Source organism: Mirounga angustirostris, unplaced genomic scaffold (assembly GCF_029215605.1).
Source record: "Mirounga angustirostris isolate CCGP_5_RB_7025 unplaced genomic scaffold, mMirAng1.0.hap1 SCAF_5, whole genome shotgun sequence".
Classification (NCBI taxonomy): domain Eukaryota; kingdom Metazoa; phylum Chordata; class Mammalia; order Carnivora; family Phocidae; genus Mirounga; species Mirounga angustirostris.
Genome location: NW_026991713.1, coordinates 156,858,133 through 156,880,507, shown reverse-complemented (window position 1 = coordinate 156,880,507; position 22,375 = coordinate 156,858,133). Strand labels below are relative to the sequence as shown.

At 39.9% G+C, this 22,375-nt stretch overlaps 1 protein-coding gene across 1 annotated transcript in view; it reads right to left on the bottom strand.

Moving 5' to 3' along the window:
- Positions 1 to 1,819: 1,819 nt before the first annotated feature.
- The window catches only part of LOC123840994 (phospholipid-transporting ATPase ABCA3-like), a 157,206-nt gene continuing 136,650 nt past the window's right edge, over positions 1,820 to 22,375 (bottom strand). The window contains exons 32-33 of the mRNA XM_064590317.1: positions 22,022 to 22,153; positions 1,820 to 1,960 (exon numbers count right to left, since the gene is read on the bottom strand). Of these exons, the coding sequence (XP_064446387.1) occupies positions 1,820 to 1,960; positions 22,022 to 22,153 (273 nt within the window). The remainder of the gene's footprint in view (positions 1,961 to 22,021; positions 22,154 to 22,375) is intronic.

The window sequence follows — 22,375 nt, the reverse complement described above, 5'->3', positions numbered from 1 at the left end:
ATACATATTTGTATATATATAAATACATACATATATGTAATTTAAAAGTATCTAGAGTAGTTGTGCCAGTCAGGTAGGGTACAGTACTCAGATGACTCCAAGTGTAGAATCCTCAGACATTAGAAAAGCCTGCAAGTGCTTAAAGCCAGAGGATGCTTTTTTAAAAAGGAGCCCTTAGTGGGGCAAGAACACTTTGAAATGAAAAATACCATTGCTTAAAAGAAACAATTAAGGGCTGGAAGACAATATGGAGGCTCTATCTAAGAATATAGAAAAAAGAAAAAAAAGAATATAGAAAAAAGAAAAAAATAGGGGAGAAAACAACTTAGTAATGTAGGAGATCTCACATTTGAATAATAGTAAATACAGGAGAGAACAGGGGAAGATAGAGGGGAGCAGTTATTAAACAAATAATTGGGTTGGGTAACAGGATGAATACAAGTCTTACACCAAGACTCCTCCTCATGAAATGTATGAATCCCACGCATAAAAGGAAAAAATCTTGAGGGGAGGAGAGAGTTGGGTGTGTTCATGTTTGGAGTGGAAACTGTTTACCTACAAAGGAATGCTAATCAGCAACCCTGGATGTTAGGAGACAGTGGAATAATATACTATTTAGAGTGGAATTCTGTAAGCAGACAATCCCTTCAGTGTGAAGTAAAAAGAAACACTTTGAGCCAAGCAATTACTCAGAAACTTTACTCCCCACTCTTGCCTAGAAAATTACTTGTGGTTTCACTCTAGCAAAAAGAGGACAACAACCAAGAAATAGGAAGATACGGTATACCAGAAAAAGTAGAACCCAGGCATATAATAAAATGAAATACCAGGATTATGTTGTATAGAATATTTAGAAAGCTATCTGCCCAAATCTATGTTCATAGAATGAAAATAGTTTTCTTGAATTATGATTACCCAGTATTGGTATCAAGTTTATATGATTGTTTATATGATTGTTAGTATCAAGGTTATATGATCTCATAAAATGAGTTTGACAAAATTTGTAGTTTTTATATTTTCAGGAAAAATTTATAAAATACAGATTCCTTGAAAATAGTTAAAACTCATCTAGGCCTTTTTTTTTTTGTAGCATCAGATGGGATGAGTTTTGATTAACATTACCATTTAAAAAATAGTTATTAATCATAGGTCTCTTGCATTTTTGCATGACTTGCAAACAGAAGCACTAACTGCCTTTTTGTTTTGGACTATTTTTGCAAGGCTGATTGTAGAGCAAACAGCCTCGAAGAGCGATCATATCTCCCTCTGGACCAAAGGAAACATTTACTTCATTTTTAGTATAATGAGAATGTTTCCTTCCAGAGCAAAGGTAGGGCAGGTTTATTTATGGCCCATTATAAAAGATTTGGGTTCCATAAACCCAGGGTTTCTCTCCTGTAACGCAGTCCACTGAATGTACAGGAATTACCTGGCTCTCTTTGTGTTGCCTTGTGAGAATTAGGATTAAAGGACTGGCACAAATATAATCTCTGACTACTGCTATTGCTGTAACAAATTCCTGTGACTTTGACCCAGGATTCCAGTGTTTTCTGCCAGTACTCGTGAAACTGTGGTAGGGCCAACTTGATAACTTTCAAGTAGGGTAAAATCTCAGATCCTTTACAGTTCAGTTCTTCACAACAGGTCACTTATCTTCATCTCCAAAGATTACAAATTTTCTTCTTTGGGGGTTCAATTTGTATATACACATGTGCACGCACACAGAAAAATACAGAGGCAGAGGGAGAAGTCCCTCTGTGTATCTAATTGTAGGAAGCAATCTAGACAAGACATAATGGTCACTGGTTGGAACTGAATCTCATAGCACTTTTATTTCTTGAATACTTTCTGTTTTATCAATATTAGCAATGGTCAGGAAGACTTGCTCCAGTGTTATCTGACTGACAGAATAGTCTTCTAGATTGAATAGCACTTTAGCTTCCTCCAAAATACTAAACACCTTTAACAGAAAAAAAAAAAAAAGATGGCATTACCATTGTAATTTCCCCAGTGACTTTTTCCCCACCCAGTCATTCCCCAACTCCTGCCAGGCGTATGCTTAGGGACAAAAAGACACAGAAGGGGGAAGCTAGAAAGTAGAAGGAAAAGATGGTTGAAAATAGAGAGGAGGCAGTTTCCCATCCTCATTCTCTTGATAGTATGGAATAATAGAATTTAGGGTCATAAGTCTCAAACTATAGGGGCCTTTGGAAAATAACAAAGGTTCTTCTCTGCCAATGTCAGGTTTCCATTCCATATGCTTGAATCTCAATGCCTCCTTCTATCAGTCCTCTATTACACATAATGCTAGAAGAATCTGATTTCTAAAATCACCTTTCCCCAGCAGATTTCCTTTTTGGGAATGTAGTAGCTAATAATCCCTCGATGCTCCTGGTGTATGATGTTACCTAAGAAAGGAAAGTAACAGAAAGGGCCCCGTATGTGATAAGAGTTTTACAAAATTCCCAAATAAATACCATTCCAATTGTCCATACTAATGGAAGAGAGAATATATGTTAATACAAAAGACAACATAATCCCAAAGCCTATTCTCTTTTAGTATATTGTCACTTTGTTAAATATTTCAATAGATTTACTTCCACGTGAAGTATGGTCTTAATACCTATAGTTTGTAAAAATTACAGAGGGTCAGATAATCACAGCAAGCTCATACACTTACTTTGCAAAACCTGACTTATATGAATCCTAATGTTCCATTGTCCTGAAACTGCTCATAAAATTTGGGTGTGGTTTCTTTCTCCAGGTGTGTGTATATGGGTGTGTGTGTGTGTGTGTTTAGGGTAGGATCTCTACACTATTCTTATGACTAGGCAGTCTTCATCCTAAAGGAAAGAAAAAAATCGTAATAATAAAACACAAATGTGAAGGCATTCACCAGGGAAATGGGATATTACAGCTTCTGAAAATACAGTAGTAATACTGTAGCCATTCCTAATTGATAGGATGCACTTATATGTATTATCACACAATTGAAGATAATTGCAAATGGAATTAATTGGAATTAAAATATTTTTTAAAAAGTACATATCAATAATACTGATTTTATCTTGTCGTTAAGTCCCTAAATATCCTCCATGAGGTAAAATGTAAAACTTTTCAAATTGGGAAATACATCAAACATAAACTATGTAATATGTATGGAACATAAATGTACACTGTATGATGACAATGGTAGCTATGCTTGTAGTAAGCATAGCATAAGGTACAGCGATGCTGAATCACTATGTTGTACAACTAATATTAATGTAACATTGTGTGTAAAATGTACTCAAGTAAGAAAATTAGACACACATGCAGGAAAGTGAATAATGATGAAAATACTAACATAAAAACTTTTGGAATGCAGCTAAAACTAAGAGGAAACTTTATGCTTTATATTATAAAAGAGGAAAGATTAAAACTAAGTAAGTTAATTATTTAATTAAGAAGTTAGAAAGGGAATAATAGAATAAATCCAAATAAAATAGAAGGAAGGAAATAATAAAGTTAAGAGGAGTTAAAAACACTAATATGAATGAATAGTCCTTTTTAATAAACAACCTTGTACATATTTTTTAGTGAACATATGTACTCATTCCTACTATGTATCTCAGGAATAGAGAGTACACTTCACAATTCATTTTATAAGACCCGCATAACTTTGATTCTAAAATTAGACACTATAAATTACAAGGGAAAATTACAGAATGATATATCTTATGAGCATAGATGAAAATATATTTGTTAAAGGGCACCTGGGTGGCTCAGTCATTTAAGTGTCTGCCTTTGGCTCAGGTCATGATCCCGGGGTCCTGGGATCGAGCCTCTTGTCGGGGCCCCTGCTCAGTGGGGAGTCTGCTTCTCCCTCTCCCTCTGCATGCTCTCTAAAATAAATAAATAAAATCTTTTTTTAAAAAAGAAAATATATTTATCAAATACTAGCATATTAAATCTAGCAGTATATACATCAGAACTAAGTGAGATTTATTCTGAGAGGTTGGTATACATTAAAAAATAAAAAGAAAAACCTCAATAATTAGAAGGCAAATAACCCAACTAAAAATGGGCAAAAGATTTATTTACTTATTTTAGATTTTATTTATTTGAGAGAGAGAGAGGGGGAGAGAGAGTACAAGCCAGGGGGAGAGGCAGAGAAAGAAGGAGAAGCAGGCTCCCTGCTGAGCAAGGAGCCTGATGTGGGGCTCCATTCCAGGACCCTGGGATCATGACCTGGGCTGAAGGCAGACAGTTAAGTGACTGAGCAACCCAGGTGCTCCAAATGGGCAAAAAATTGAAACAGATACCTCACCAAAAAAATATGTACAGATGACAAGCCCATGAAAGATGCTCAAAATCATTTGTCATTAGGGAATTAAATTAAACAATTAAATTCAAATAACAATGAGACATCACTACAAACCCATTAGAATAGCTAAAATCCAAAACACTGATAACAAGAAATACTGGCAAGTATGTGGATCAATGGGAACTCTCATTCATTAGTGATGGGAATGCAAAATTGTACAGCCATTTTATTTTTTATTAATATTATTTTTCATTTTTAAAAAAAGTTTTAATTTTAATTCCATGAACAGCCATTTCAAAAGACATTATGGCAGTTTCTTTCTTCCTTCCTTCCTTCCTTCCTTCCTTTCCTCCCTCCTTTCTTTCTTTTTCTTTCTTCTTTCTTTTTAAAGATTTTATTTATTTATTTGACAGAGAGACAGAGCACAGGCAGGGGGAGCAGCAGAGGCAGAGGGAGAAGCAGGCTCCCAGCCGAGCAGGGAGAACGATGTGGGGCCTGATCCCAGGACCCTGAGATCATGACCTGAGCCGAAGGCAGACGCTCAACCAAATGAGCCACCCAGGTGCCCCTCTTTCTTTCTTTCTTTCTTTTTTTTTCTTTTCTTTAAAGATTTTACTTCTTTGAGAGAGAGAGAAAAGCAAGAGTGGGGGGAGGGGCAGAGAGTGAGAGGGAGAAGCAGACTCTCCACTGAGCAGGGAGCCTGCCACAGGGCTCCATCCCATATTTTGTCCTATTTTTTTGGTAGGAGCTTTATAGTTTTATAGTTTTACATTTAGGCCAGTAATACATTTTGAGTTAATTTTTGTGAAGGGTCTTGGATATATGTGTAGGTTCATTTTTTTTGCATGTGGATATCCAGTTGTTCTAGTATCATTTGTTGAAGAGACTATCTTTGCTTCATTGAATAGCTTTTATTCCTTTTTCAAAGGTCAGTTGGCTTTGTATTTCTGTACTCTTTATTCTGTTCCATTAATCTGCCTATTTTTTTCCCCAAAGCCACACTGCCTTGATTGAATTTCCTTTATATTAAATATTGAAGTCAGGTACTGTCAGTCTTACAACTTCTTCTTTTTCAATATCATGTTGGCTATTTTGGAACTTTTGCCTCTCCATATAAACTTTAGAATCAGCTTATTGATATCCACAAAATTACTTATCCTATCCATGACCATGGCATATCTCTACATTTATTTAGTTCTTCATCAATTTCCTTCATCAGAGTTTTGTAGTTTTCCTTATATAGATCTTCTATATGTTTTGTTAGATTTATACCTATGTATATCATTTTGGGAGAGGTGCTAATGTATATGGTACTGTATTTTCAAATTAAAACTCTACTTGTTCAGTGGTGGTAAAAAGGAAAGTCATTGACTTTTATATATTAAACTTGTATCCTGCAGCCTTGCTTTAACTACTTATTAATTCCCAGAGTTTTTGGTCCATTGTTTCAGATTTTCTAATGTGTCAATCTTGTCATCCGTGGAAAGAAACCACATTCCTTCCTTCCTAATCTGTATGTCTTTTATTCCTTTTCTTGTCTTATTGCATTAGCTGAGTTCTCAAGTACAATGTTGAAGAGCAGTGGTTAGATGGGCAACCTTGCATTATTCCTGGCCCTAGTAGAAAAGCTTCAAGTTTCTCACACTTAAGTATGTTGATAGCTGTAGGTTTTTGTAGACATTCTTTATCACATTAAGGACATTCCTCTCTGTTACTAGTATACTGCAAGTTTTAAAAAACCATAAGTGGGTGTTGGAGTTTGTCAAATGCTTTTTCTACATCTATTGATATAATCATGTAATTTTCCTTCCTTAGCCTATTGATGTGTTGGATTTTATTAGTTCTCTTTTGAATGCTGAATCAGCCATTTATCCATGGGATAAATCACACTCGAGTGTGACATATTTGTCTGTTTTTTTTCTTTCTTCCTTTTTTTTTTTTTTTTAAAGTAGGCTCCCCAGTGTGGAGCTCAAAGCTGGGCTTGAACTCTTGACCCCAAGATCAAGACCTCAGCTGAGATCAAGTTGGCTGCTTAACTGACTGAGCCACCCAGGCACTCCTCTCTGGTTTTGCTATTAAGAAATGCTGAGGGGTGCTGGGTGGCTCAGTTGGTTAAGTGTTTGCCTTCAACTTAGGTTATGATCTTGGGGTCCTGGGATTGAGCCCTGTATTGGGTTCCCTGCTCAGTGGATAGTCTGCTTCTCCCTCTCTCTTTGCCCTCCCACCACTTGTGCACTCTCTCTTTCTCAAATAAATAAATACAATCTTAAAAAGAGACAATGCTGAATAATTTAGGACATATTCCTTTTGCTTCTATCCATTGAAAGTTACTGTAGACAATTGGTATAATTTTTCCCTTAAATGTTTGGTAGAATTCACCAGTAAATCCATCTGGGCCTGGTGCTTTCTATTTGGGAAGTTCAATTATTGAGACAATTTCTTTAATAGATAAAGTCCTATTCAGATTATTTCTTTTTGTGTGAGTTTTGGCATATTGTGCCTTTCAAGGAATTGGTCCATTTCATTTAGATTATCAAATTTGTGGACAAAGAATAGTTCATAGTACTCCTTGATTATCCTTTTAATGTCTATGGCATCTGTAGTGAAATGCCCCACTTCATTTCTGATATTAGAAATTCGTGTCTTTTCTCTTTCTTAGTTATCCTGGCTAGACATTTATGGACTTTATTTGTATTTTCAAAGAATCAGTTGTTGCAAACAAAGACAATTTTGCTTCTTACTTTCTAATTTGGATGACTTTTATTTCTTTTTCTTGCCTAATTTATCTAATTTTTGAAAAAGATTTTATTTATTTATTTGCCAGAGAGAGACAGAGCACACAAAGCAGAGGGAGTGGGAGAGGGAGAAGCAGGTTCCCCCCTGAGCAGGGGGCCCGACTCGATCCCAGGACCCTGGGATCATGACCTGAGTTGAACGCAGACACTTAACTGACTGAGCCACCCAGGCGTCCCATTGCCTAATTTATCTAGCTAGGACTTCTGGTATTATGTTGAATAGGAGTGATGGGAGTGGACATCCTTGTCTTAATCATGATCATAAAGGAAAAGCTTTGACCTTTCACTGTTGAGTATGATATTATTTTCGAGGTTATTACATATGGCCTTTATTATGTTGAGGTACATTCTTACTATATCCAATTTGTTGAGCGTTTTTGTCATAAATGGACGTTGAATTTTGTCATGTCTCCTTTTTTTGGGCATTGAGATGATCCTATGATCGTATATTTCATTCTATGAATATGGTGTATCACACATTCCATATGCTATCCTTACATCCCAGGAGTAAGTCCCACTTGATTATGATGTATGATCCTTTTGATATCCTGTTTAATTCTGTTTGCTAGTATATATTTTTGTTTTTCTTTAAATTCCAGTTAACATACAGTGTAATATTAGTTTCAGGTGTACAACATAGTGATTCAACACTTCCATACAACACCCAGTGCTCATCACAAGTGTACTCCTTAATCCTCATCATCTATTTAACCCAGCCCCCCACCCACCTCCCCTCTGGTAATCATCAGTTTGTTCTGTATAGTTGGGAGTCTTTCTCTTGGTTTGCCTCTCTCTCTCTCTTTTTTCCCCTTTGCTCATTCGTTTTGTTTCTTAAATTCCACATCTGAGTGAAATCATATGGCATTTGTCTTTCTCTGACTGACTTATTTTGCTTAGCATAATACTCTCTAGCTCCATCCATGTTGCAAATGACAAGATTTCATCCTTTTTTATGGCTGAGTAATATTCATATATTATATATATATATATATATATAATATATATATATATATAAAAGAATAGCCAAACTATGGAAACAGCCCAAGTGTCCATCAAATGGTGAATGGATAAAGAAGATGTGGAATATATATATTCCATATATATATATATATGTATATATATATATATATACATATATATATGGCATTTCATTCTTTTTTAACCCCTTTGACAATGGCCATGGCAACCTCTTTCTAGATAAGTCTCCTGAGGCAAGGGAAACAAAAGCAAAAACAAACTACTGGGACTTCATCAAAATAAAAAGCTTCTGCACAGCAAAGGAAACAATCAACAAAACTAAAAGGCAACCTATGGAATGGGAGAACGTATTTGTAAATTACATATCTGATAAAGGCTTAATATCCAAACTATATAAAGAATTTATCAAACTCAACACCCCCTAAAACGAATAATCCAATAAAAAAATAGATGCGAATAGACATTTTCTCAAAGAAGAATACAGATGGCCAACAGACACATGAAAAGGTGCTCAATATCAATTATCATCAGGGAAATACAAATCAAAACTATAATGAGATATCACCTCACACCTGTCAGAATGGCTAAAATCAACAACCCAAGAAACAATAGGTGTTGGTGAGGATATGGATAAAGGGGAACCCTCTTGCACTGTTGGTGGGAATGCAAACTGGTGCAGCCACTCTGGATAACAGCATGGAGGCGCCCCAAAAAGTTAAAAATAGAACTGCCCATGATCCAGCAATTGCACTACTAGGTATTTGCCCAAAGGATACATAAATACTAATGAAAAGAGGCACATGCACCTCAATGTTTGCTAGTATTTTGTTGAGAATTTTTGCATCCCTATTCATCAAAGATATTGGCCTGTAATTTTCTTTTCTTGTAGTGTCCTTATTTAGCTTTGGTATCAGGATAATGCTGGACTTGTAAAATGAATTTGGGAGTGTTCCCTCCTCTTTAAATTTTTGTGGAAGTTTGAGAAGGATTGGGGTTAATTCTTTAAAGATGTGGTACAATTCATGTGTGAAACCATCTGGAGTTGGGCTTTTCTTTGTTGGGAGGGTTTTTATTTCTGCTTCATTCTCCTTACTCATTTCTGGTCTGTTCAGGTTTTCTGTTTTTTTATTTTTTTTTCTTGATTCAGTCTTTGTAGGGTGTTATGTTTCTAGGGATGTGTCCATCTAGTTTTTTATTATTATTTTTTAAATTTTATTTTATTATGTTATATTAATCACCATACATCATTAGTTTTTGATGTAGTGATCCACGATTCATTGTTTTCATTTAACACCCAGTGCTCCATGCAATACGTGCCCTCCTTAATACCCATCACTGGGCTAGCCCATCCCCCCACCCCCCTCCCCTCTAAAACCCTCAGTTTGTTTCTCAGAGTCCATAATCTCTCATGGTTCATCTCTCCCTCCGATTTCCCCCCGCTTCGTTTTTCCCTTCCTTCTCCTAATGTCCTCCATGCTATTCTTTATGTTCCACAAATAAGTGAAACCATATGATAATTGCCTTTCTCTGCTTGACTTATTTCACTTAACATAATCTCCTCCAGTCCAACCATGTTGATGTAGAAGCTGGGTATTCATCCTTTCTGATGGCTGAGTAATATTCCATTGTATATATGGACCACATCTTCTTTATCCATTCATCTGTTGAAGGGCATCTCAGCTCTTTCCACAGTTTGGCTATTGCAGACATTGCTGCTATGAACATTGGGGTGCATATGGCCCTTCTTTTCACTACATCTGTGTCTTTGGGGTAAACACCCAGTAGTGCAATTCCTGGGTCATAGGGTAGCTCTATTTTTAAATTTCTGAGGCACCTCCATACTGTTTTACAAAGTGGCTGTACCAACTTGCATTCCCACCAACAGCGTAAGAGGGTTCCCCTTTCTCCATAACCTCTCCAACATTTGTTGTTTCTTTCCCTGCCCATTTTTGCCATTCTAACTGGTGTAAAGTGGTATCTCAATGTGGTTTTGATTTGAATTTCCCTGATGGCTAATGATGATGAACATTTTTTCATGTGTCTGTTAGCCATTTGTATGTCTTCTTCAGAGAAGTGTCTGTTCATCTCTTCTGCCCATTTTTTGACTTGGTTATTTGTTTTTTGGGTGTTGAGTTTGAGAAGTTCTTTCTAGATCTTGGATACCAGCCCTTTATCTGTAGTGTCATTTGCAAATATATTCTCCCATTCTGTGGGTTGCCTTTTGTTTTGTTGACTGTTTCCTTTGCTGTGCAGAAGCTTTTTATCTTGATGAAGTCCCAAAAGTTCATTTTTGCTTTTGTTTCACTAGCTTTTGGAGATGTATCTTGAAAGAAGTTGCTGTGGTCGATGTCCAAGAGGTTATTGCCTATGTTCTCCTCTAGGATTCCTGTCTCACATTGAGGTCTTTCATCCATTTTGAGTTTATCTTTGTGTATGGTCGAGTTTCATTCTTCTGCATGTGACTGTCCAATTTTCCCAGCATCATTTATTGAAGAGACTGTCTTTTTTTTCCATTGCATGTTTTTTCCTGCTTTGTCAAAGATTATTTGACCAGAGTTGAGGGTCCATATCTGGGCTCTCTATTCTGTTCCATGGGTCTATATGTCTGTTTTGTGCCACTACCATGCAGTATTGGTGATCACTGCTTTGCAATATAGCTTGAAATCGGGCAACGGGATGCCCCCAGCTTTGTTTTTCTTTTTCAACATTTCCTTGGTGATTCGGGGTCTTTTTTGATTCCATACCAATATTAGGATTGTTTGTTCCAGCACTTTGAAATTGTCATTGGAATTTTGATCAGGATGGCTTTGAAGGTATAGATTGCTCTGGGTAGCATAGACATTTTAACAATGTTTATTCTTACTATCCATGAGCATGAAATGTTTTTCCATCTTTTTGTGTCTTCTTCAATTTCTTTCATGAGTGTTCTGTAGTAGCTCCCAGTCCTCGCCTCCAGGTCGGGGCATGTCTCTGCCCTTTGTGCTTTTAAAACCACCAGCCGCCCCCAGTTTGCATGTGCAGTCCCACTGCTCCGGGTTTCTGTCTGGGGGGCTGCCCTAAAGTCCTTTCCCCGCCGCTACCGGTCTGCGAGTCTGTGCCGGGTCCCCAGTGTGGGAGGCTATTGCTCATCTGCGGTGTAGGATCTCCATGGCCAGGCTCCCTCCCACTGCCATTTATCGTCTGATATCTGCCCACGGAATCATGGTTCCCCACTTCATACCTCAAAACTAACCACCTCTGATATTCTGTTTGTGGAGATCCAGATCTATCTTCTTACATCTCAGGCTGATTTCGTGGGTGTTCAGAGTGGTCTGCTAGATATCCAGCTCAATTCCTGGGACCGGTTGGAATAGGGTCCCCTACACCTCTGCCATCTTTTCCCCAACACTGTTTTTTTTTTTTAAAGATTTTATTTATTTATTTGACACAGAGAGAGACAGCAAGAGAGGGAACACAAGCTGATGCAGGGCTTGATTCCAGGACCCTAGGATCATGACCTGACCTGAAGGCAGATGCTTAATGACTGAGCCACCCAGGCGCCCCATGTATCCATCTAGTTATCCAATTTGTTCACATATAATTGTTTCTAGTAGTCATGATCCTTCACGTTTCTGTGGTATCAGTTGTAATGTTTCTTCTCCTCTTTCATTTCTGATTTTTGAGTCTTTTCTCTTTTTTTTTTAGTCTAGGTACATGCTTTTCAACTCTAGCCCCAGCATGGTGGCTCCTGAGTAATGAGCCCCTAAAGTGGAAACCCAGTGGCCTGAACAGTTAAAAGTGAGCTCAGAAAGGAGAGAGGTCACCAGATACACACAGGGCTGCCCCCACTCAGAGCCACTTCCTGCCTGCACTGTAGGTCAAACCACAGGCCACCCCAGTGATAGCCACTGGCCTGGGGAAGCCATTCTCTGCCCTGATGCCTAACTCAGGAAATCCATTTGCACAGATTCTGGCTCTGGCAGGGGACTCTGAAGGCTAAACCACCTCTAGCTGAAATAAGTCAAACAGAGAAAGACATGTATCATATGATCTCACTGATATGAGGAATTCTTAATCGCAGGAAACAAACTGAGGGTTGCTGGAGTGGGGGGTGGGGTGGGAGGGATGGGGTGACTGGGTGATAGACACTGGGGAGGGTATGTGCTCTGGTAAGCGCTGTGAATTGTGCAAGACTGTTGAATCTCAGATCTGTACCTCTGAAGCAAATAATGCGATATATGTTAAGAAAAAAAAAAGAAGAAGAAGAAGAAGGTAGCGGGAGGGGAAGAATGAAGCGGGGGAAATAGGAGGGGTAGACGAACCATGAGAGACGACGGACTCTGAAAAATGAGGGTTCTAGAGGGGAGGGGGGTGGGAGGATGGGTTAGCGGGGTGGTGGGTATTGAGGAGGGCACATTCTGCATGGAGCACTGGGTGTTATGCACAAACAATGAATCATGGAACACTTCATCTAGAACTAATGATGTAATGTATGGGGATTAACATAAGAATAATAAAAAAAAAGTTGCCAAGAACCCTATATCCAGTAAAATTGTCCTTCAAAAGTGAGGGAGAGGGGGCCTGGATGGCTCAGTCGTTAGGCATCTGCCTTCGGCTCAGGTCATGATCCCAGGGTCCTGGGATCGAGCCCTGCATTGGGCTCCCTGCTCTGCAGTGAGTCTGCTTCTCCCTCTGACCCTCCTCCCTCTCATGCTGTCTTTCATTCTCTCTCTCTCAAATAAATAAATAAAATCTTAAAAAATAAAATAAAATAAAATATCAGTATTACTCAAAGTAATACTGGGTAGCTCAGTCAGTTAAGCGTCTGCCTTCGGCTCAGGTCATGATCTCAGGGTCCTAGGATCGAGTCCCGCATTGGGCTCCTTGCTCAGCCTGCCACTCTCCCTGCTTGTGCATGCCCTCTGACAAATGAATAAAATCTTGAAAAAAAAAAAACATTAAAAACAATTACCATATGACCCAGCAATTCCACTTCTGAGTATATGTTCAAAAGAATTGAAAGCAGGACCTCAAAGACATACTTGTACACACATGTTCATACCAGCATTAGTCACAATAGCTAAAACATGTAAACAACCCAAGTGTCCACTGATGGGTGGATAAACAAAATGTGGCATATACATCTAGAATAGTATTCAGGCTTAAAAAGGAAACTCAATATGCTACAACACAGATGAAACTTGCAAGTTATTATACTCAGTGAAATAAGACAAATTCTGCATGATTCCACTTCTGTACGGTACTTAGTGTAGACAGAATCATTAAGACAGAAAAGTATAATGGTAGTTGCCACAGATGGGGGAAGGGGAGAATGGGAAAATGGGGAGTTGAAGGGGTCTAGTTTCATGTTTAAAAATGAAGAGTCATGGGGATGAATGGTAGTGATAGTTGCACAAGAATGTGAATTTATTTAGCAACTTTATTTACACTTAAAAATGGTTAAGATAGGGGCGCCTGGGTGGCTCAGATGGTTAAGCGTCTGCCTTCGGCTCAGGTCATGATCCCAGGGTCCTGGGATCGAGTCCCGCATCGGGCTCCCTGCTCCTTGGGAGCCTGCTTCTCCCTCTGCCTCTCTCTCTGTCTCTCATGAATAAATAAATAAAATCTTTAAAAAAAAAAAAAAAATGGTTAAGATAGATCTCACTGATATGAGGAATTCTTAATCGCAGGAAACAAACTGAGGGTTGCTGGAGTGGGGGGTGGAGTGGGAAGGATGGGGTGACTGGGTGATAGACACTGGGGAGGGTATGTGCTCTGGTAAGCGCTGTGAATTGTGCAAGACTGTTGAATCTCAGATCTGTACCTCTGAAACAAATAATGCAATATATGTTAAGAAAAAAAAAAAAAGAAGGTGGTAGCGGGAGGGGAAGAATGAAGCGGGGGAAATCGGAGGGGTAGACGAACCATGAGAGACAATGGACTCTGAGAAACAAACAGGGTTCTAGAGGGGAGGGGGGTGGGAGGATGGGTTAGCCTGGTGGTGGGTATTGAGGAGGGCACATTCTGCATGGAGCACTGGGTGTTATGCACAAACAATGAATCATGGAACACTTCATCTAAAACTAATGATGTAATGTATGGGGATTAACATAAGAATAAAAAAATTAAAAAAAAATTCCCTTTTGTCGGGAAGACAAACAAATAATTGCGTGTAGGGCACGTGATGGGTACATGTAGCATACACAGTGTTATACATCAGCTTCCCTAATTTTTGGCCCTGCTTCCAACTTAGGACCAAGCAGAGAAAGCCAAACATGCTCCCCTAAAGCCATCACATAGGATGCCCCACTTCTAGTTAGCCCACCTTCAGAATCCCCATGCCAATAGCCTCCAATCAGGGCACCCCCAAAATTCTCCCTCTCTTCCACTGTAAACTTTCCCACTCCCTGCCTGTCTGAGTCTCTGCCAAAACTTAGGCAAAGGTAGTTGCTAGACTACTGGGTATTTACCCCAAAGATACAAAAGTAGGGATCCGAAGGGGTACGTGCACCCCGATGTTTATAGCAGCAATGTCCACAATAGCCAAACTGTGGAAAGAGCCAAGATGTCCATCGACAGATGAATGGATACAGAAGATGTGGTGTATATATACAATGGAATATTATGCAGCCATCAAAAGGAATGAGATCTTGCCATCTGCAACGACGTGGACGGGAACTGGAGGGTGTTATGCTGAACGAAGTAAGTCAATCAGAGAAAGACATGTATCATATGACCTCACTGATATGAGGAATTCTTAATCACAGGAAACAAACTGAGGGTTGCTGGAGTGGGGGGTGGGGTGGGAGGGATGGGGTGACTGGGTGATAGACACTGGGGAGGGTATGTGCTCTGGTAAGCGCTGTGAATTGTGCAAGACTGTTGAATCTCAGATCTGTACCTCTGAAACAAAAAATTTTTAAGGATAGAAACTTACGGATTTGAAGGGGTACATGCATTATCAACAATAGCCAAGTTATGGCGATAGCCCAAATGTCCATTAACTGATGAATGGATAAAGAAGATGTGGTATAGGGTGCCTGGGTGGCTCAGTTGTTAAGCGTCTGCCTTCGGCTCAGGTCATGATCCCAGGGTTCTGGGATCGAGCCCCACATCGGGCTCTCTGCTTGCGAGAAGCCCGCTTCTCCCTCTTCCACTCCCCCTGCTGTGTTCCCTCTCTCATGGTCTCTCTGTCAAATAAATAAATAAATTTTTTTTAAAAAAAAGATGTGGTATAAATATACAATGGAATATTATTTAGTCATCAAAAAAATTCAATCTTGCCATTTGTAATGATGTGGATGGAACTCCAATGTATTACGCTAAGTGAAATAAGTCAGTCAGAGAAAGACAAATACCATATGATCTCACTGACACATGGAATTTAAGAAAACAGATGAACATATGCGAAGTGGGCGGGGGGAGGAGGGAAACAAACCATAAGAGACTTTTTTTTTTTAATTTTGACAGAGACACAGCGAGAGTGGGAACACAAGCAGGGGAAGTGGAAGAGGGATAGGCAGGCTTCTTGCGGAGCAAGGAGCCCGATTCAGGGCTCGATCCCAGGACCTTGGGATCATGACCTGAGCCGAAGGCAGACGCTTAACAACTGAGCCACCCAGGCACCCCCTCATAAGAGACTCTTAACGATAGAGAACAAACTGAGGGTTGATGGAGGGAGGTGGGTGGGGGATGGGCTAGATGAGTGATGGATATTAAAGAGTGCACTTGTGATGACCAATGGGTGTTGTACGTAAGCGATGAATAACTGAATTCTACTCCTGAGACCAATATTTCATTGTATGTTAACTAAAACTTAAATTAAAAAAACCCGAATCTTTTTGATTTTCATAGGATATAAAACTTTACTTTATAGTGAGATATATAATTAACATAAAAACCAGTAACTTTCATATACATAGAACTTATAAACAAAAAACCCATCAAAAGACATAAAGGAAGAGAATACTCCAGTTTATAATGGCAACAAAAAAGACAAAATACTTAGAAATAAATGTAATAAAAAATGTGCGAGGTTTATATGAGGAAAACTTTAAAGCCCTCGTATAGAGGTGCCTGGGTGGCTCAGTTGGTTAAGCATCTGCCTTCAGCTCAGGTCATAATCTCAGGGTCCTGGGATGGGGCCCCGTGTCAGGCTGTCCGTTCAGAGGGGAGTCTGTTTCTCCCTCTCACTCTCCCTCCACTCTCTGTTCTCTCTTTCTAAAATAAATAAATAAAATCTATAAAAAAAAAAAAAAAAAGCCCTCCTGTAAAACTCAGAAATAGATTTGAACAGTTGGAAAAATATTCCTTGTTCTTAAATAGGATGATCTAAAATCATAAATATGTTCTTTTTCTCCATAGTCTGCATATATTTAATGTTATCCCGATGAAAATAATAACCAGTAAGTTTCCTTTCATTCTAAAGTTATTTGGAAAGGTAAGAAAAAACAGCTAGGAAAACACTGAAAAATAAGATTAATGAGGTTAAGTTTAGCTCTACCAGATATTAAAACATATTATAAAGTCTCTATACTTAAAAATGGGTGGTAGGGGCACCTGGGTAATTCAGTTGGTTAAGCATCTGATGCTGGATCTCAGCTCAGGTCTTGATTTCAAGGTCGTGATTTTAAACCCTGCGCTGGGCTCCATACTATGTGTGGAGCCGACTTAAAAAAAAAAAAAAAAAAAGTTGGGCGCCTTGGTGGCTCAGTTGGTTAAGCGACTGCCTTCGGCTCAGGTCATGATCCTGGAGTCCCGGGATCGAGTCCCACATCGGGCTCCCTGCTCAGCGGGGGGTCTGCTTCTCCCTCTGACCCTCTTCCCTCTCGTGCTCTCTGTCTCTCATTCTCTCTCTCAAATAAATAAATAAAATCTTTAAAAAAAAAGTGGTACTTGTACATTAATTGAAAGCCAGACAAATGGAACAAAATAGAAAGTCCAGAAATAAACCAAAGTACATAAATACAGGATATGCTGTAGGTAACATTGAATTCACTGGGCAAAAGGTGTATTTTTAAAAAAATGTTGAACAATAGTCATTTGGAAAAAGATATTTTTTATATGGAAAAAGATAAAATGTGGGAGTGGGAAAAGTCTCCATGAATCAAAATCCACTAGCAATACAAGTTTCATAAAATAACATATAAAAAAAGTAAGGGTTGTGTGGTAAATATTAACATGAACAAAGTCAAAAGACCAATGACAAACTGAGAAAGCTAGCAACTTATACTGTTGGCAAAGGGCTAATCTCTCTAAAATATAGAGTTCTTCAAATGGAAGGGGGAAATAAGCACCACAAAAATAGAAACAAAAAATAGTGTGGTATTGGTGAAGAGACAGAAACATAGATCAATGACACAGAATCGGGTCCAGAAATACAGTCACATATTTATGATCCACATGACTATGGTCAATTATTTTCCACAAATTACAAAGGGAATTCAACGGGTAAAGAAAAGACTTTTCCCAAAAAACGATGCTGGGACAACTGGATATGTGTATGGAAAAAAAAAATGAGTACTGACCTTACCTCATACCATACATAAAAACGAACCCAAAATATATCACAGATCTAAATTGAAAGTCTAAAAATATAAAGCTTTCAAAAGAAAACAGGAGAACATCCGCATCACCTGGTATGTGAACATTTCTTATGTAGGACACAAAAAAATTAATAAACTGGGCATAAGTAATATAAAAAAACTTTTACTCTTCAGAGTCCATCGTCTCTCATGGTTCGTCTCCCCCTCCGATTTCCCCCGCTTCATTCTTCCCCTCCCGCTACCTTCTTCTTCTTCTTCTTCTTTTTTTTTTTCTCAACATATATTGCATTATTTGAAAAACTTTTACTCTTCAAAAGACACTGCTAAGAAAACCAAAAGGCAAGCCAGAAAAAGAAAATATTCACATGTTATCTGATAAAGATCTTCTATTAGAATACATAAAGAAGCCATATAAAATTATAGACACATAAAACAGATCAGTACTCTAGGTATGGAGGATGTGACAAAGGGGTATAAGGGGAAAGAGCCAGGCACAAAATGTAGATGCCACATGATTGCATTCATGTGAAATACCCAGAACAGGCAAAATCCTATCAAGGGTTAGGGTGTGCAGGGTGAGTGGTGGGTGAAAACAAAGGGGCAGGAGGATATTCTCTGTTGTGATACAAATGGTCTGTGTCTTCACAGAGGTATACATTTTTCAAAATTGATCAAACTGTCACTCAAAACCTGGGCATTCCATTTTATGTAAATTATACTTCAAGTGAAAAATTTTAAAAATCATTATAGCTCCTATATACTGAACACAGAGGCTAAAAAACAATCTTTAGCTTTAAGAATGCGACAAGAGGGCGCCCGGGTGGCTCAGTTAGTTAAGCGACTGCTTTTGGCTCAGGTCATGATCCCGGAGTCCTGGGATAGAGTCCCACATGGGGCTCCCGGCTCAGCGGGGAGCCTGCTTCTCCCTCTGACCCTCTCTCCTCTCATGCTGTTTCTCTCTCACTCGCTCTCTAAGAAAGAAAGAAAGAAAGAATCTTTGGAAAAAAAAAAAAAGAATGTGACAAGATACCTGCAGTAGGTAGTGGGTAGCCCTGTAGTGGGGATAGTGTCATTTTCCTTTGTGTCTCAAACAACATGGAGCCTACTGCATTGCGCATTATTTATTTAAAGACCGCAATCCTGGAGAAAGGGGAACCCTCCTACACTGTTGGTGGGAATGCAAGCTGGTGCAGCCACTCTGGAAAACTGTATGGAGGTTCCTCAAAAAGTTGAAAATAGAGCTACCCTATGATCCAGCAGTTGCACTACTGGGTATTTACCCCAAAGATACAAAAGTAGGGATCCGAAGGTGTACGTGCACCCCGATGTTTATAGCATCAATGTCCACAATAGCCAAACTGTGGAAAGAGCCAAGATGTCCATCGACAGATGAATGGATAAAGAAGAGGTGGTATATATATACAATGGAATATTATGCAGCCATCAAAAGGAATGAGATCTTGCCATTTGCAACGACGTGGATGGAACTGGAGGGTATTATGTTGAGTGAAATAAGTCAAACAGAGAAAGACATGTATCATATGATCTCACTGATATGAGGAATTCTTAATCGCAGGAAACAAACTGAGTGTTGTTGGAGTGGGGGGTGGGGAGGGAGGGATGGGGTGACTGGGTGATGGACACTGGGGAGGGTATGTGCTCTGGTAAGTGCTGTGAATTGTGCAAGACTGTTGAATCTCAGATCTGTACCTCTGAAACAGGTAATGCAATATATGTTAAGAAAAAAAAAAAAAAAGAAGAAGAAGAAGAAGGTAGCGGGAGGGGAAGACGTTGAGAAGACGCCTGTCTGTGAATCAGAAATCAGGCTCTCACCACACACTGAATCTGCATGGAGCTTTGATCGGAGACTTCCCAGCCTCCAGAACTGTGAGAAATACACTGGTTGTTTTTAAGTCACCCAGCCTACAGTATTCTGTTACGGCGGCCCCAGCTGACTGGGACAGTCACATAGCAAATAAATTCTGGCCTCCGCAGGCCTAGACCCACAACACGTGCCTCCAGAGCCCTGGCTTTCAAATACCTGGCACAGCCCAAATAAAAGTTTAATTTGCTCTCGTTAGCTCCCGTGTGTGTTTCAGGGTCCAGAGAACGGTCCTTTACTTCCTGTGCTTGTTTTGGTGTTTTTGAGGGGGAGGGCACTTTCTCCTCCCTCGGAAGCCCTGGATGCATTCCCCAGAGCAGGGGGCCACTCAGAGCCTCAGACGCGCGGCGACCCGGTGGCATGCGCCGCCTCTGCCCGTGGGCGCTCAGCGCGTGGAGACCCCCACTGCGTCCTCTGCACCGCTGCCCTGACCCGCCAGCCACTCAGTGGGCCTCACCCCCGGACCCCTCTCATGCTGCTCCAGTCCACTGATGGTCGCTTCTCTTGGCGGACCTCCGCCCCAGCCAACACGCACCCTACTGGACCAGGTATCGGGTTCTGGCCTCTCAGGGCTAAACGGAGCTGGGCTCTCGAGCTGTCGGGTTCAGCTTTGTCAGGAGAGCGTGCTGCATGGACCCTGCAGGACCAAGGGCTGCTGGTCCAGGTTCGGGTGTTTTCTCTCGATTTTTCTTACTACCACCTTGCTGCTGCCAGCAGCAGGTGTGGAGGACGTTTCGCGGCATTCACCCTACACCCCCACGCCCGTTAACCGTGGATGCTCAGTGACTCTCGCAGGTGCCCCTTCCTAGCACCAGCCTGCCAACAAGCACAGAAAAGTTTCCTGCTTGCTAGATCCAGCCGGTTCCCTGTTGGCCAGCCTAGGCGGCCTGTACCCTATGGGGCATTTCCTGTTTCTCAGCAGGTGTGGGACAGCCTCGACCCAAGGCCAGGGAACTTCCCACCAACTTTACCTTCTCCAAGATGATCTGAATCCCAGCCTTGGGGAGGAGTCCTCTTCCAAGTTTGTTTCTTCCTTGGGTAATTTCTCTCAGCCATAGCGTATTCTTGAGCATTCTCTGTACTTTCTTATGGCTAACCCCCTGTTATAATTAATAATTCTTTTAACTTTTCCCGTTCATGTTCAAATTGCTGTGTGGTTTCCTGGCTCCTAATGGGGATATTGACAGATGTTCCTGCTTGCTTGCTGGGTGACCCTGGGTAAATCCTTTACCCCTCTGTGCCTCCCATGTACAGTGAGGATAATAAAAGCGGCACCACCTACTTCAGAGGCTTGTAGCACAATTAAATGATGCAATGCATGTAAACTGCTTAGTAGAGGAACTGACATATAATTTTTTGTTTCTTGCTTGAAGATAGGGAGGGACAGTGAAAGAAACTACCACATTAAAGGAATTTTAAAGAGAGTCATTAATGATGCCAACTGTGAGACTAGATGCAAGTAATAATAGCTTAATCAAATGAGTTCCCGCTCCTCTTTTAAAGGTGGCAAGCCTGGTAAACAAATTTTGCAATTACTGAAATCAGTGGTGATGTATGGCATGTGTGGGCGTAGAGCCCATAGAAAGTCACACCTAAAAACAATAAAACACAGAATAGCTTCTGGGTATCATTTTATTACTCACAAAATCCAACTGAGGATATAAAAACCTTGAACAAACCATCTCAAAATAGAGTAGCTTCAGGGACTCTTTCTGTCTTGCAACTGGACAACAGTCATCCCTACTTGTCTGCTCATCTGCCCATGAATCTTGAGAGTGATTAGATTTCTCATGTGGCTTATGGTGTACTCCACGTGCCCAGACAAGATCTGAGGAAGAGCTGTGTCTCTCTCCACTTCATTTCTTCTTCTTTCTCTCTTAATCAGAAGTGGGGTGAGAATAGGAAAGAAAACACACTATTTTTAAAGAAGTGTTTTACCTTCTGTTCTTGGACTCTAAATGTCTTGGTACAAAGATTCTCTTACAAATGAAGAATCTTGGTTTGAGTTTTGGAAATAATAATCCAACTTACTCCTACCCCTTAAACTTTGATACTGATTTTAACTACATCCTTTTTGGTATAAAACTGTGTATGTGTGTACTCATGCAAAAGATGATTTGATACAGGCTTACTGCTCCTCTTAACCATAACTCAATACTGAAACATAATCCTCTTGCTTTTCAAGCTCTCCCATTTGACAGCACCACCATTTCTGGATGTTTCTGTTTAAACATTCAGCATGCTCAGGAATAGGTCCTTTTCCTACCCTGATTAATGGCGCTCTTTTATATTTCTAGGAAAATGAACAGGAATTTCTCCAAATGTCTTTAGATTTGCACATGCTGTATACACGAGCCACTCATGTAAATCTACAAAAGAGTGACATATGTTCTTCTTTGGGGGACTCTTTATTATGTAAATATATTTATACCAAGATAGGCACACACATAGTAATGCCCCTGTGTGTGTCCATGCATAGACAGAGTAGTCTAAGGAAGACATAAAGTTCACTGGTTGGGAGTGAATCTGAGGGTACCTTTTCTTTATAATCACCTTCTGTGTTCTCTGGGTTAGCAAAGGCCAGGAAGACTTGTTCCAGCGTTATCTGACCGATGGAATAGTCTTCTAAATTGAATTGCTCTTTAGCATCCTCCAAAATACCAAACACCTTTAGCAACAACAGCAATAAAAAAGTGCAGTTACCATTTTTATAGTCCTCCCCTCCAGTGCCCAACCCAGATAAGCCTCTCCTGCACTTCCTCCAAGTCCTGTCAAGTTAATGTTGGAGGACAAAAGGGGGAGATGAGAAAACGATAGAAAACATAAATTGAGAATCTGCAAGGAAGCCGTTCTCTGTCCCCCTTCTCTTGATGGACAGAGATTAATAATG